Source organism: Rasamsonia byssochlamydoides, assembly GCF_041956645.1.
Source record: "Rasamsonia byssochlamydoides strain NRRL 3658 unplaced genomic scaffold VTN77scaffold_21, whole genome shotgun sequence".
In the NCBI taxonomy this organism is placed as follows: Eukaryota; Fungi; Ascomycota; class Eurotiomycetes; order Eurotiales; family Trichocomaceae; genus Rasamsonia; species Rasamsonia byssochlamydoides.
Window position 1 is genome coordinate 319,741 of NW_027192404.1, and position 14,069 is coordinate 333,809.

The 14,069-nt window shown below is 49.3% G+C and overlaps 7 protein-coding genes across 7 annotated transcripts; 2 read left to right on the top strand and 5 right to left on the bottom strand.

Moving 5' to 3' along the window:
• Positions 1–868: 868 nt before the first annotated feature.
• Positions 869–1,401, bottom strand: VTN77DRAFT_3119 (mitochondrial 37S ribosomal protein uS14m; the record flags this gene model as incomplete). Its single annotated transcript, XM_069419034.1, has 3 exons — positions 869–931; positions 1,005–1,176; positions 1,295–1,401. 3 exons carry the CDS (start codon positions 1,399–1,401, stop codon positions 869–871), a joined length of 342 nt encoding a protein of 113 aa, XP_069278919.1.
• Positions 1,402–2,106: 705 nt separating this feature from the next.
• On the bottom strand, positions 2,107–2,604 carry VTN77DRAFT_3120 (uncharacterized protein; the record flags this gene model as incomplete). The annotated part of the gene is made up of 4 exons (XM_069419036.1): positions 2,107–2,174; positions 2,289–2,339; positions 2,461–2,490; positions 2,568–2,604. 4 exons carry the CDS (start codon positions 2,602–2,604, stop codon positions 2,107–2,109), a joined length of 186 nt encoding a protein of 61 aa, XP_069278920.1.
• A 305-nt stretch (positions 2,605–2,909) lies between these two features.
• VTN77DRAFT_3121 (uncharacterized protein) lies at positions 2,910–3,511 on the top strand (the record flags this gene model as incomplete). The annotated part of the gene is made up of 2 exons (XM_069419037.1): positions 2,910–3,041; positions 3,110–3,511. 2 exons carry the CDS (start codon positions 2,910–2,912, stop codon positions 3,509–3,511), a joined length of 534 nt encoding a protein of 177 aa, XP_069278921.1.
• Positions 3,512–4,382: 871 nt separating this feature from the next.
• Positions 4,383–6,959, bottom strand: VTN77DRAFT_3122 (uncharacterized protein; the record flags this gene model as incomplete). The annotated part of the gene is made up of 1 exon (XM_069419038.1): positions 4,383–6,959. One exon carries the CDS (start codon positions 6,957–6,959, stop codon positions 4,383–4,385), a length of 2,577 nt encoding a protein of 858 aa, XP_069278922.1.
• A 600-nt stretch (positions 6,960–7,559) lies between these two features.
• On the bottom strand, positions 7,560–8,807 carry VTN77DRAFT_3123 (uncharacterized protein; the record flags this gene model as incomplete). Its single annotated transcript, XM_069419039.1, has 4 exons — positions 7,560–7,940; positions 8,005–8,310; positions 8,463–8,648; positions 8,742–8,807. 4 exons carry the CDS (start codon positions 8,805–8,807, stop codon positions 7,560–7,562), a joined length of 939 nt encoding a protein of 312 aa, XP_069278923.1.
• A 770-nt stretch (positions 8,808–9,577) lies between these two features.
• On the top strand, positions 9,578–10,583 carry VTN77DRAFT_3124 (uncharacterized protein; the record flags this gene model as incomplete). The annotated part of the gene is made up of 4 exons (XM_069419040.1): positions 9,578–9,590; positions 9,661–9,958; positions 10,068–10,250; positions 10,313–10,583. 4 exons carry the CDS (start codon positions 9,578–9,580, stop codon positions 10,581–10,583), a joined length of 765 nt encoding a protein of 254 aa, XP_069278924.1.
• A 1,137-nt stretch (positions 10,584–11,720) lies between these two features.
• VTN77DRAFT_3125 (uncharacterized protein) lies at positions 11,721–13,726 on the bottom strand (the record flags this gene model as incomplete). Its single annotated transcript, XM_069419041.1, has 5 exons — positions 11,721–12,431; positions 12,493–13,264; positions 13,329–13,455; positions 13,509–13,545; positions 13,625–13,726. 5 exons carry the CDS (start codon positions 13,724–13,726, stop codon positions 11,721–11,723), a joined length of 1,749 nt encoding a protein of 582 aa, XP_069278925.1.
• Between the last annotated feature and the right edge of the window lie 343 nt (positions 13,727–14,069).

Here is a 14,069-nt window from a genome sequence, read left to right on the forward strand (position 1 = left end):
GCTGATTTTGAACTGGAATTCCTCCTCTGGGTTGGCGATCTGCCTGATTTGATCCTTGTCATTGATGAAGTATCTGTCGTTGCATTCTTTGAGTCAGCTTCAAGCCGTATATCTGCCAACGGGAGCAACACAGGCTAGATGTATTTAGAGATGAATCTTACCCCAGCTTCTCCAGATCTGCAGGGAAGGAAGGATCTTTAGGGAGATCTTTACGAGTGAAAACAAGCATTTTGGCCGGTCCGTGTGGAGATGATGGAGTGACAAAGTACAGATCTGAAGACTGTCCAAGAGATCGATAAAGGATGAGAGATGTCAAACAAACTTGAGATGTGCAAACTTTAAAGTTCAGGGTACTTAACACGTTTAAAAGAGATGAAAGCAACAGAGCATTGAGCAGATGCGTAGTCACTGGGTCCCTCTTTGTAGTGGAGGAGGCTGCGTCTTTCCGTGATGCAGTAATGGCAAACAGAACAGCCTGGAAACGAAGTGAAAGCCACATAGTAAGACCAGAAACTCAAACACTCATTTTAGACCAAGGGAAGGTGAAATTCCTAATGAATAGGACACAGCCGGAATTACCTGGGCGAAGAAAGAACTGACCAGCATCAATAAACATTTAAGGGCAGAAGAGTCCAAACCCTATCCCAGCAACTCTCACCGTTTCTCCATCCACACTACCAGAAAGGATAATCAGATGCATAAAGAGAGGCCTTTCAAAATTGTTGTATATCATTTATATTTTATTGTACAGTACATCCACGCAAACGCCCATGTCTAGACCCAGAATACATTTGAAACGTGCGCTTCACCCTAATCGATACAGATACACCCGATCTGCGAAAAAAAAACCATGATCGGAGAGAATTTTTTACCAACTCGCCTTCTTGACACCGGGCAATTCGCCTGCCAATGCTTGTAGGCGGAATTGATACTATAGTATAGAAAAGGGAATAATCAGTCTCATGCACAGCAATAAAATCACAGGATGAAGGCAGGAGTCTTACCCTTGCTAATCTGAAATCACGGAAAACACTCCTCGCTATCCCTCCAGCTACACAACGGTTCTTGATCTGCGTCGGGCGAGTGTAGGCATGCATTTGGGAGAGCTCGAGCTGTGCCTGGGCGCGAACACGCTGAGGAAGGCTGGTGTTGCGGATGACATAGCGGAGGGCTTGTCTGTACAATTAAAGAAAAAGAAGGAATTAGCCGCTTATCAAAAATGATAGATACAGACACAATGGTCATGCCCGGATATTATCATAGAGCTGCGGAGAAATGGAGCATCGCATCTTACCGCACAGGCTCGTACTGCTCGAACACCTTCCGCTTGGTGTGGTCGCGGATGACCCGAGCGTTGATGAATCCGCTGATATCCAGTCGCTTCGCTCTGAATTGCGACATCTTGGGCGATCGGTGATGATTATCTGGGTGGGGAGTGGAAGTGAGATTGGGACGGAGCGTTGAACTACACCCGCCAAAATGTGTCTGCCCGATCCGGACTAGCGTGCTCATGTGCCGGACCGATAGCGATAGCACCCATCCACGAATTTACGGTGGAACATTTATATTGCTTTTGAAATACTGACAATTTTGTTAAATCAATTATGAGTGTGATGCTTCTTGTAGCGATGAGGCATGTGACTGTCGGCTTGAATCTGCGTCAACATTTCAATTTACTCAATTCCGGTAAAATATGGTCTCCTGCTGGAACTTGTGGGCGACAAACGATATAGATCTGTTAAAAAGCAATTGTACCTCAATTTCTTACGCAGCCACGGAATACGTTACGGAATGATAGATGCTGCAAAACGGCATTGCTAAGCATACGGCAAAGGAGAACCGGAAGAGTAGAGAACTAGGTGGGGCATACAACCAGCAGGGAGTGCTGATCACAGGAGCACAACTCAATTGTAGTGATACAGTTCGTTTCCGTCAAGAGATACTCTGATGGAAGTCTATATGCTCTGTATCTGTACAGAGAATGCACGGCGCAGACTCGCCATGGCAATCAATCAAGGGCCGTCTAGAAAATCAAAAGGTCGCCACGCCACGCAATTCATGTCCTTCAACACCAGATTTCACTGCTTCTTCCGACCCCCTTTTCATCTAGTGCTTCTCACCCGGCTTGGGAATCCTGGCGTTCGGGTTCCGGGGGTCGTTCTTGAACTCATCGGCTGTGACATAAAGCTTAGCACAGATCCAGACTCACTCAGAACCAAAATCTGAGATGGGTCTCGATGCCATCTCATAGAGATATGGTTCCTCTTAAGATCAAAGAGGATACTCACTGGACATCATGACGTTCGCGAAAGAGTTGACGCCGTAGAGGACGATCAGGCCTTTGGCGCAAATCGTCAGTACGAACATTAACATTAAGACGCCGACGCAATTGGCCAGAAAATCCACCAAAAATAGCAATATAATGGCCTCAAAAAGGACAATTGAAAGGAATCCGCATACCGGCAGCAAAGAATGGTGCCATAGGCTTGGCTGTACACACATTGGTCAGTAACAATTCTCATTCACAGCCCATCCAAACCCAGGGGAGAAGACCGAAAACAACTTACCGAAAGGCGCTGGGAACTTCTTTCCGAGCAGAGACATGATGGCAGACTGGTGATCGCGCGACAGGTGGAATTCGCGAGACTATTGAGGTTGTTGGAGCTGATAGAGGTTTGAAAGCGGCGAGGACAAAGCGGAAGAGCGAGGTTTGGAGAGCCGGAAGTTCCCAGTTCCTTGCCGCCTGAAGCGGGAATTCTAGCCGCTTTAGGCAGCCCACCAGAGTGCCCCTCGGGCCGTGGACAGTAAACAACATCAATCACGCATGGTGACTACAGTACAAATAGCAATTGGGCCATAATTTGCATTGCTGTGGATTTTTGACACCTTTCGCTCTTCTGATATCTACAATGACAGATTCTCTCTCTTCCTCCGTGGCTTCTCTCCGATCATCGCTGCAGCTGCTTGAGTCGTCCATCGACATTCTCGACTCGGGCGTCAACGACTTTCCTAGACTGTCCAAAGTCTTGCAGACGACGAGGGTGAGTGATTTGCCTGAAAACAAAGTGCTACGGATTGCTAGTTTCTGACGTTGATCGGCTATATATAGCATTTCGAACTTCTCCCCGAACCGACTCTACGCGAAGCGCAACAGGCGCTCTTGAACGAGATCACCCCAAGCATCGCACACCTGCTCTCCCTCGCCTCAAACCACGTGGAACGACTTGCCCGCCGCGAGGACTCCCTGCGAGCCAAATGCCAACTTCAGGAAGGCAGACTGTCGCACGAGCGAAGACCGTCTAGTCATAACGGTGGCCGTGGTGGCAGTGGTGCGACGAGTCGACGTATCGGCAGCACCAACCCGGTGTCATCAAGCGAAGCGAGTGCAAAAGCTGCGGAATTGAGGAAACTGATCCAGAAGAAGGAACGGCTGAAGTATGCCGTGGACAGACTCGAGCTGCAGAGTCGTCAAAGGGAGCGGGAATTGAGGAAGAGTATGGCGGCTCACTGAATGGACGAACTGCTGCTACACACAACACATGCAACATGCGCACACGATATGTCCACTGAACGGCGAAACTCCCCATCGAGACAAGCAACGGACAAAATCAACACTACTGTTGCTACCGATTTTGGCGTTGTGTTGTCGAACTCGCTCTCCTGGGTGCAACTGGCCTTTTGGATGACACCCTTGCCAGTCTCGCATTGGCTATGCTTTCGAGGTGCAATTCAGACGTTAAGGCCAGTCCATGACAAGCGATCAAGAGTCATCCAACGCAGCTCCTCCCAATTAGAAGGACTGCGAGGAACAGATGAGACAAGGGGAGGAGAGGCAGAATCCTTATCCGACTTTTGAATGGTAAATCCTGCATTGACCGAATTTATTTCAAGACTCATGTTTGAGTCATCGATGCAGACTCCAAGGCAATTTGTTATGGTACCTGATACGGTACAGCCCTGGATTGTAACTGGCTATATCCAGGATGTTGAAGAAAAGGAAAGGAAAGGAAAGATCAATGTATCACACAATTGATGAATGAATGGAATGGGTTAACCATGTCCGAGTCTTGTTAAGATAGCCATTTTGAATCTCAGATCGATGATGGATAAGAGATATCTATTTGGCACTATTCTATTGTACATAAACGAAGAGTGAGTCGTGTGTGCTCCCAAGTTATTGTACAGTCCCTTTTAACCTTAACATATCGAACGACCCTGATCCCATACGCCATGATTTATCTTCTTAAACAGATGCAGGGTATAAGGTATAACCCAAAACGTAACAGATACCCGTACCCTATCCTATCCCCTCTTTGGAAACAATATATTTAATGAGAAGGTGCGTCAATAATATTCCATGGAATAGACCAGAGATTTTATTTTTAAGCAACTTCCTGCAGTCCTGAATTGCCCTTATCGCGGCTCCCGGCGGAAGCTTTCTTGGAGGCTTGCCTGATGCGTTTCTTGTCGACGTGCTTCTTCCAGCTGGGGACTGTCTGGCCCTTCTTCTTCTTCTTGATAGACTCGGCCTGCTCGGCGAGAGCGCTGAGCAAGGTGGGGTCATACGTGTCTTCCTCCTCTGGCAGAGCATTCGGGTCATCGCCATCTTCCTCCCGAGCAGCCTTGCTAGCAGCTTTGCGTTCCAGTCTTTCCCTCTTGCTGTCTTCGTCCTTGGGTTTTCCGATTTTCAAGTTCCGCGGAATTCGCGTCTTCGCGCCAAGTGCCCACAGGTCCCCCCACCGTGCCTTGCGTGCATCGCGGTAAGCCCGCTTGCTGAAGGAGCGAGGTACAGTCCAGCGCTCGATCTTGCCCTCCGGCGTGCAGAAATCGAAGATGACGTGACCCCGCCGTTTCATAGGTGGAAGAATAGCACGGGGGAGAGATAACGTGTGGAAAGAAGACAACGTTGCTGCTGCTTCGGATTCGCTCGAGCTTCCATCTGTCTTCTCTGGCAGATCTAGATCTTCATAGCCTTCGAAAGCGGCTTCGGTGGCCTTGGGTCCTTGAACAATCCTCTCCGTCTGCCGCAGATCGACGCCCCGTTGAACAGCAATGTAGCTAAATTCCACATCCTCGTGATTACGGTCCTTGGCGCCGATGATGCGTTGCAGAAACGGGGGTCTTATATATCGCTGTTCAAAGCGGCAGTAATCTCTGCGGCCCTTGGCCTGTCCAGGAAACGGGTACATGGGGCACTTTTCGTGGTTGGTGCAGGGGGCGATAATCATTCCTTTCTCTTTCTCCACGAAGCCTGCGTCCCCGGACTCAGTAATACCTTCATATTCTGTGGAGCCAGGGCTCGAGATGTGCCGTTCCAGAAGCATCTCACGAGCACCAGCGATCGCTTCGAAGCCTCTCTGACGTCCTTTCTCCAGAAGAATGAGAACACCTCCGTCAGGATTGAGGAGAGACCACAGATTCTTGACGTGCTGTTTCCGCAAGTAGTCTTCTTCGATTTGAAGGAGGGTATGAGGGGCAATAATGACGTCGTATTGTTTACGTTTAGGGGGCGCCCTCTCATCCTCTAGGGTCGGCGAGTCTCGGACATGGACATAGTCGGGTAGTCGTGGGAGGAAAGTCGTATTTTCGAGCATAGCGCTCGCACGACGCTGCAGGGCGTCTGACCCCGCAAGAACCGTGGACTTGCCCATGGGGATCGGAGCTTCCTTGGGGTGATCGGGAACCATGACTTCATATTCAGCACGAACAACATCCCTCCACGCCAGGATGCCAGCGCCTCCTCCACCAGCATCCAGCACTCGAGGCCCGCCCTCCTGAGTTATCAGCCGACGAATCCACTTTGTCCCTAGGCGCTTCCGCACTTCAACCAACACACTCATCACGGAGGCATAGATCCCGGGATACAGAACGGCAATGTAGGCATTGGCTTCCATCTCTCCCATATGAGGTTGTGATGCAGTTAGAGGGATAGGCTGTTGCGGAATCTGGTAACTTGGTGGCAGTGTCGTGGTAGAGTGAGGCAAGCGCTGTCCACCAAAACTCCTATGGGCAGCCTCCGAGATATGTTTGTTGGAGAAATTGGAAAGGATGGCAGAAATCGGCCCCGTCACTGTTTCATACGGGAGGAAGATGGTGGAAGGATCCGTGCAAAATTTTCCCTCCAGAGTAAGAGGATGAAATCTAGGTGTGGGATCAGGGTTCGCATCTTGTGCAGCTTGCTCCATCATCAACTCGCCGCCTAGTTGCTCGGCTATCTCCCTGGCACGCTTCATGACAGGCGTCTCCTCCTCGTGGGGGCCACTTTCCATATCATATGCCACTGGGGCATCAGCGTCCTCTGCGTTGCTTCGTTCATACTCCACTTCTTCGTAACCTCCCTTTCCATCATCCCGTAAAAGCTTGTTCGGCTCTTTCTCGTCGGCTTCCTGGCCTTCTGTGTTTTGCGTGATAATTGGCTTTCCATAGAGACGTTCGTAGAGCTGAGTTTCGACAGCGTTCAGATAGCCTTCTGGTAAGGTCTCTCCGAATCGCTGTCTAGCCAGCCTGACCTTCTCCTCCAAGGCTCGGTGGTCCCGATGTCCAATTACCCCGCTGAAGACATCGTCTAACTCCCAGCTTTCGACGTTCAGGATATGCTCGAAGTCATCCAGGAGATAAAGTTCGTCCAGGAGTTCTGCCAGCTCGTCTTCATTCTGGTGGATGCTGTCAATCAGCGAGTAGACGGCTTCTCTCGTCTTCGTCAATTCCTCCCCTGCCGGCGCGAGAGTCGAGGCAAGCCTCCTGCATGCAGACCATCGTCTGGTCTTTTCCCGGTTTATCGAAGAAAAGGCGGCGACAGAAAATCTCCGTTGAGAGGCTAGGAATGTTGCGCTCAATCTCCCAGATCCATGATAGAGGAGCCTGCGGGAAGCAGGTTGCGGCGACCTCTGGACGACGGATTGCAGTAAGCCACGAGGACGCGACCAGCAGGCCTTGGCTGCCTGATATCTGGGGAGCATCCTGCAGCTCCCCTTTTTGCACCAACGAGTGAATAATTTCTTTTTTGAGCTTGTTGAAAGAAAGCAATGTCTGTCGGACCCTGAGGCTCTTCAACGAATTTCTTTTTGCCAAGACAATTTGCGGAGAATCAGCGACGTATGATTGGTTGATTGCTTACCCTGAGGTGTTATATAAGCAGGCACCGAAACCTTGAAATCTTAGCACGAGTTAAAACGAGCAGTTCTTGGCAGGTTGAGTTAGGAAGTGCTCCTCGAAGCGGAAATTCTAAAGGGAAACAGAACAAGCATCTGGAAAGGGCAAAAACCGCTCCAGAAATTTAGTTTCAGACAGGGATCTACTTATGGTCTAGTAATCTTAGAATATGCTTATGACTTTGACGTTTATTAGGATCGAGAGATCGCCTGTTCTTATCCATGTAAGGACAAGAGGATAATCAGGGACGATATCGAGAAATGTTTATATAACAGCACGTAGAAGTCTGAGACTGATTCGTATCCACAAATGAAATAGCTGAACGCGTATAGCTGGGTAAGCTGGATAGAGCCGAAGACAATCATCGCCAAGGCCTGATGCTGGTAAATCACAACTTTTGTATGAGACTACGCATCGCTTTCTGTATCATCGTCTCCCATGACGACCTTTAGAGATGCCATACACTTCATGACTTCATGTTCCAGAGCGGTCAGTTTGGCCATTACAGCAATCAGACTCGGATCTTGGCTGTCGACCCGAATCTTTTCTTTCACTTTGACCTCCTCCCCACGCCAGGTGAAGACTTCCCCTGCCTCATCATGGGGCCGATGTCGGGGTCCAAAGAGTCTTTCCCGTAACGAGAAACCGGTCAAGGAGATATCTGACGCAAAAGCCGTTGGCGTCTGAGAAGGAGAGGTTGGTTCGAGGGTTCTTAAGTGTAAGACAAGAGCTGCATCAGCAACTGCAAGGTGGAATGAGAGATAAGGCGGCAAAGGAGGATCGAAGACCTTTTTTTGGAACTTTTTAGCATAGGCAGGTTCCACGCAATACTCAATGGAACAGCTCACATACATTATCGTCTGCACTGCTCTCCCACCACTGACCCCTCGAGGTATCCGCGTCCCCCTTTAAAGTGGACCTCGCTTCCGCGATATTCTCATATAGAAGTCGCAGTTGACCGGATATAAAATTCGCGTTCAGCGGATCACCGGTCCAGGTGCTGACATCAACCACGTCCAAGCTCTGGTTTACAAGATCGCGCACAGCAGCAAGTTGATTCAACACAAATTCCGGGGCTCCTGGTATGTTAGATAAGCAGAGGCGGGTGCTGGCCGCACCACGAGGCGGAGGAAGAGAGCTGAGTCGAAGCTGGATGTCCTGTATTAATGGTATCGATCAGTGAGTGGACCGGATTCAAATAAAGCCGTCAAGGGGAGTTTCAGGAGAAATCGTGGACGAAAAAAAAAACCAAAGCAATGTAGTCGTTGGTATGGCCGATTCTATCTGCTTATGCACGGAGAGAAACGTACTCCTTTAACAATCCTCGTTCCCACTCTCGTGACAAACCCCTTGACACTCTCAGAACGCAATGACGAGAGCACCAGAGTCGAACCCGGTTCTTTGGGAGCTAGCAGTTCAGCGCATTCCTGGAGACCCTCCCTCAACGAGGCGAGAGATTTTTGGAAGGAGGCCAAGAGCCATTCAAGCTCTTTCGACTGCAGATATAGTTGTCAGCAAAAAGAGCCATGTCTAAGCTCAACCAATGTGTTCCTAAGATTACTTTCAATAACCACAGAGAGCACACCTACCAGGGCGTTTTCCTCCTCCTGTTTCAACTGCTCCGGTGGCAGCGGGGGATATGCCCAAGTCGCCATTTGTCTTCGACTTTTCGCGCAGTTCCGCGCTGCGGAATGATAACACCCGCTGATTTTTATCACAGTTCCCACACCTTATTGGTCCACATCAAGCTTCTAGAGAAGACATGGAGCACGAAGGGGCGGTACCGCGAATCTTCACACTAAGGCCGAAGACTGCCTGCCGCGGCGGCTCCGATCAATGAGGGGAAGATCGCAGCCTAAAGTGAATCCGGTGGAGCTCTCGATCGTGCAGTGAGCCTCTAGAGATCTTGCGGTGAGGTCTTGGGCAGCTAGACACTAAATCGACAACGTCATGACCGACGCGCATCTGATTGAGGTCACGACTCGTGTCCCCAGGTGAGAATCAGCTGCCAATGAACATGAGCGATCGAAGCTTGGCGATCTATTCTAGTCTCGAAACAGACTAGCGTTCTTTTAATCTTAATGCCTAAAAGGTTGGGCCTAAGCCCAGAACGGATTAGAGCTCGGTGCAAACATGACGTAGGACTCTGCTTCCGCAAATGGCAATCTTGGGGAAACGCTGCACAAACCCTGGGTTCTGTTGTTGCCTCTTATATCGCTCCGAAAATTCCCAGCCGTCAGGTTCTTCGTTTGAACTCCAGTTGTACTCCCTTCCCCAGGGTCGTGGTTAATTGAACCCGTCGATAGGTCATATCTCGCCTTTCCCGAGGTGTTCTCTGTCTGCCGCCGCTCTTGACAGTGGGCGTTGTATCTGCACACGACCTGCGGTAGAACCGATTCGCTGTCCTCCCAGTGAGCTAATGGCCATGGCAGCAGGCAGTACGATCCCCTTTAATTTTATCGAACGTTATTATTGTCCAATTACTAACTATCTTGTTTTTTTTCTCAGGGCCGATTTTCGGGTTATTGGCCCTATTCTTCACGGCAGGAGCCATTCTGCTGATGTTTCTGACGTTCCTTGGCGGCGCAAACAACCACAGACCATTGAACGAGATCTACTTCCTTCAGGTGAACACCTCAAATATTCTAGGCGCCTCAGCTGTGTCGAGATGGACATTCTGGAATGTCTGCCGTGTAGACAACCATGGCAAGAGCCATTGCGGCACGTCTCACCCCACGTTTCCCTTTGACCCCCCGGACTCTCGCAATTTTAATACAACTGTAAACATTCCTCACCAGTTTATCGGGTAAGTCTTACATTTCTCAATTTTTCCTCTAGAGATTTCCACGAATTGGCCAGAATTCAGACCTGTCGAGCACAAACACGTGGCTAGCAAGTTACTAACGGTACTACAGGACGAGCCATTACTGGTACATGTCCCGTTTCATGTTCCCATTCGAGATCATCGCGCTATTCTTTGCGGTGTGTGCACTTTTCCTCGGTCTACTGGCCCCCTGCACCCGGATTGGGAGCTACTTGTCTGCCTCGATGTCCTGGCTTGCATGGGTCTTCCAGGTCATTACTACTTGCCTCATGACGTATGTCTTCAGAAATGCCAGATTTCTTATTTTGCCCGATTCTTCTCTAACATTCTTTTCAGTGCGTGTTATGTGCAGGGTCGCGATCACTTCAACTCCAATGGTCAGCACGCCAAGCTGGGCCCAAAGGCCTTTGGCTTCATGTGGACTGCCGTCTTTCTCCTGACACTCTCTGCCTTCCTCTACTGCATTGGTGGCATAACTGGTCGAAGCGACGCTGGATACAGTGGTCGAGAGGAGAGACGACGCGGATTCTTTGCCCCTAAGCGATCAGCTAGCGCCAGATCCATCGGAAGTACTGCGAATGCGAATGGCCGGAAGGAGTACGCCTAGACGTCCCCCATTCATAGGGAGAATCACAGTCAGTCGAAGGGAACCTTGATTGAATCTCCACCTAATTCGTGCGTTCCTCTTTCGGTCATGTGCTTAAGATATCCTGCTGAAGGTCTTTTCGCTATTTCTATTTGACGCGTCAACTCCTTCTGCAACCTTCAAACCCTGCGCTTTGCAAACAGGTCGACCCTGTCCTACTCGCATCTATCTATCTCCGTCCTTATGACCATTTCTCACGTTCCTCTCCTCCTCGTGGCTGTTACGTGGTATACCATATGATTTCCCATCTTACCCATTGTCCCTCTCTTATGACTTTACGAGCATGTGATATGTATGTTTCTACTCTACCAATTACCCCATTCCCTTGCTTAATGAAGAAGATACCTTAGTAAATGCCCCTGATGTACGTCAGTCAGCGGACTGATCTTTTTTTTTTCACCACTACTTACCATTACTTGTTATGACCACCACCACCTTTTTTTTGTCGGGGGGAAAAATTTTTTTCTCCCCCCCATAGTGTATTTATCTTAATGTTTGTAAGTAATTACTATAGCCCTTTCAAAGCCAGGGAAGGGTAGTTAGTCAGTTAATCAAATCTAATCTATATCATCTACGAACCCCACACTCTCTACTTCTACCAACTAATAATAACTGAAAGCGAACCTAACCCCGACCTAGCTTGTATTGCATTTATTCATTGCTTATGTATATTTCTCCTGTAAATTGTTCGAACAAAGCCTCTAAAACCTCTCTCTCTTTCTCGCTCCCTCTATTCACAACCAATGCATTTAAATACATACAATCATCCCATGGCACATCTATCTATTTATTTTTTTTCATGTTCTGAACTGAGATGGGACTCTTTCTTTTCTTTTCTTTCTTTTCCGAGGTCAAGAGGTCCCGTCCCAGCCAACGGAGAAAAATAAACCAATGTGTGGGGTGAGCATAAGGAACATAAAAAAAAACCCAAGTCGTAAATTGCGTGACAAAGTAACAAAGTCTGTAGTGGCTGGCTCGAAGAAGACGGAGAAATGAGAATGGGAGGATAGGAAAAATTGATATAAGGATGTCAGACAAGGAGATCTATGAGAAAGAAATTCTCCTCTATGGCATCAGAAATACTCAAAAGAAAATGCTCTATGCCGAGCCATTCTCGGTGGCCTTGGGAGCCTCAACAGCAACTCTGACACCGCCCTTGGCGCCAACCTCTCTTGCCGTGATCTGCATTCCCAAATCCGAGTTGATGTTGATCATGACCTCAACCTTACCGCCCGCCTTGACATCTTTGAGAGCAATCTCGGCAATGGGCTTCGTCACCTTCCAAACGACTTCGCGGATTTCCTCTTCTTCCTCCTCAGAATCGAAGTCCTCGTCCTCGTCCTCATCGGCATCGGCATCGGCATCCTTCTCTTCTTTTGGCTTTGGTTCAGGCTTAGTGACCTTGATTTCACGGGCGCCTTCACAGACACGAACGAGAATGTCTCCTCCATCCTTGGGAACCGCATACTGAGCAATGCGTCGAGCAGGGAGAGCAGTTTCTGCGTGGACCAAGGGGCGGAAGATGGCGCCTGATTCCTCAGACTCATCGGTCGACACGAGCTGGACGCCGATGGTATTGCTGATGTGTGGAGTGACGGTAACAATGGGGTCGATAGATTGTTTGATGTCCTCTTTGTCAAATTCCTGGATCAGGGACGCCTGGTAGGCAGCACCTCTGGCGGCCAGATCCGAGGGGTTAATGGCGGTTGCCGATGTCGAAGGGGCGAGTATCGTGGTTTTCTCCGGGAAGATGTTCTGGAGAAGACGAGCAATCTTGGGCGTGTGAGAAGTACCACCCGACAGAATGACCTTGACGGGGTACTCCTGTTAGTGGTTTCTTTCATAAACAGGTGAACATATGGAGCCAAACCTCATCAATATCCAAAACATCAAGACCCGCCTTCTTAACAGCCTGTTCAATCAAGCCAGTGAACTGAGAGAACACCTTGCCAGCGAGAAGCTCGTATCGGGTTCGGTTGATCGTCGAGCCAAAATCAATTCCGTTGACAAGACTCTCGATACTCAACGTAGCGTTGGTGCTAAGGCTTAGGGCCTTCTTGGTGGCCTCGCCTTCCAATTTCAATTTCGCCAGCCCACGGGCGTCCTGTCGTGGATCCGTTTGGTGCTTCTTGATGAATTCCTTAGCAAAGTAGTCGATAACGACCTGGTCCAGGTTTGCTCCTCCTAGCTCGTAATCGTGAACAGTGGCCAAGATCGTGTACATTCCTCCACGGGATGCGACGACAGCAACATCGGATCTCGTCCCTCCTAGGTCCGCTACAACGACCAGTTTGTCCGTGATGACCGCCCCGGGTCTCGCATCGTAGGCCAACAAAGCAGCCACGGGCTCATGGATGAGCTGCAGCACCTCAATATCAGCATCTTTGGCCGCCGCCACCAGAGCCTCGCGTTGCGCATCAGAGAAGTTGGTGGGAACCGTGATGACTGCCGCGCTGACCGTTTTCCCCAAGAAATCGGAAGCAGACTGCTTCAAGCGGCGGAGATGGCGGGTTGTGATCTCAGAGACGGTGACAGTGCTGGGGTTTTCATCTGTCGTATCATGGATGGAGAAAGCCACCGTCGAATCGCTCTGTTGCGGATGCGCAGACTGGTGACAAGGCGTCGGGTCTATAGACTTGAAACTATACGCCTGATCAGCCTCTTATTGTCCTAGTATGAGATCTCCATGGTTTCAAGGGTATTTACTCTTTTCCCAGATAATCCCTGAAGTACGCCACAGTGTTCTTGGGGTTCCGGATGAGTTGCGCCTTAGCCTGAGTACCATGAAATTCCTCCCCCTCGACGTAGGATAGGATCGATGGAATTTGGCGATCTAGAATTGACCATGAGCCCCTGCAATGACCTATAGGTGTTGATTTTACCCACCTCCTTCTTCATTGGCAATCACTTCGGCCTTGCCATCCTATTTCGCAACCAATTAATGTTAAGAATCCAGCAAAACAAGAAGCATGCGCTGCTCATATACGAAGGGTAAGACTCACAGGTCCAGTGAAGGCGATAGAGCTGTAAGAATTGCCAAAGGAGATACCTATGGCGACCCGCTCTGCAGCATCGGCGGCTGCGCCGTTTGTCCCGTCACTCATATCGACAAAGTCGATTTTAAAACTCGTAGAGAACACTGCAGCAGTCTAAGAAAAATTCAAGCTGGTGTGATATTTCCAGGAAACAAAAAAGGGAAAGAAAGAAAGAAAAAAGCGGGATGGGTCGAGTTCAGTCGCAAGGCGTTAGTTAGCCTTTCGGAAAAAGTTTTGTAGTTTTTGGTGAAAGCGGGAAGGCGCCAGTGGCTCGTCCAATCTTATCGATAAGGCCCGCTGTGGCTGGTGCGATCGATCTTTATTCTCCTTAGGATTGTTCCACAGTGAGTTCAATCTGTTGTCAATTGAAAGGGAACAGGAAATAGAAAGAAAGATGTTCTCCTATAGGGTG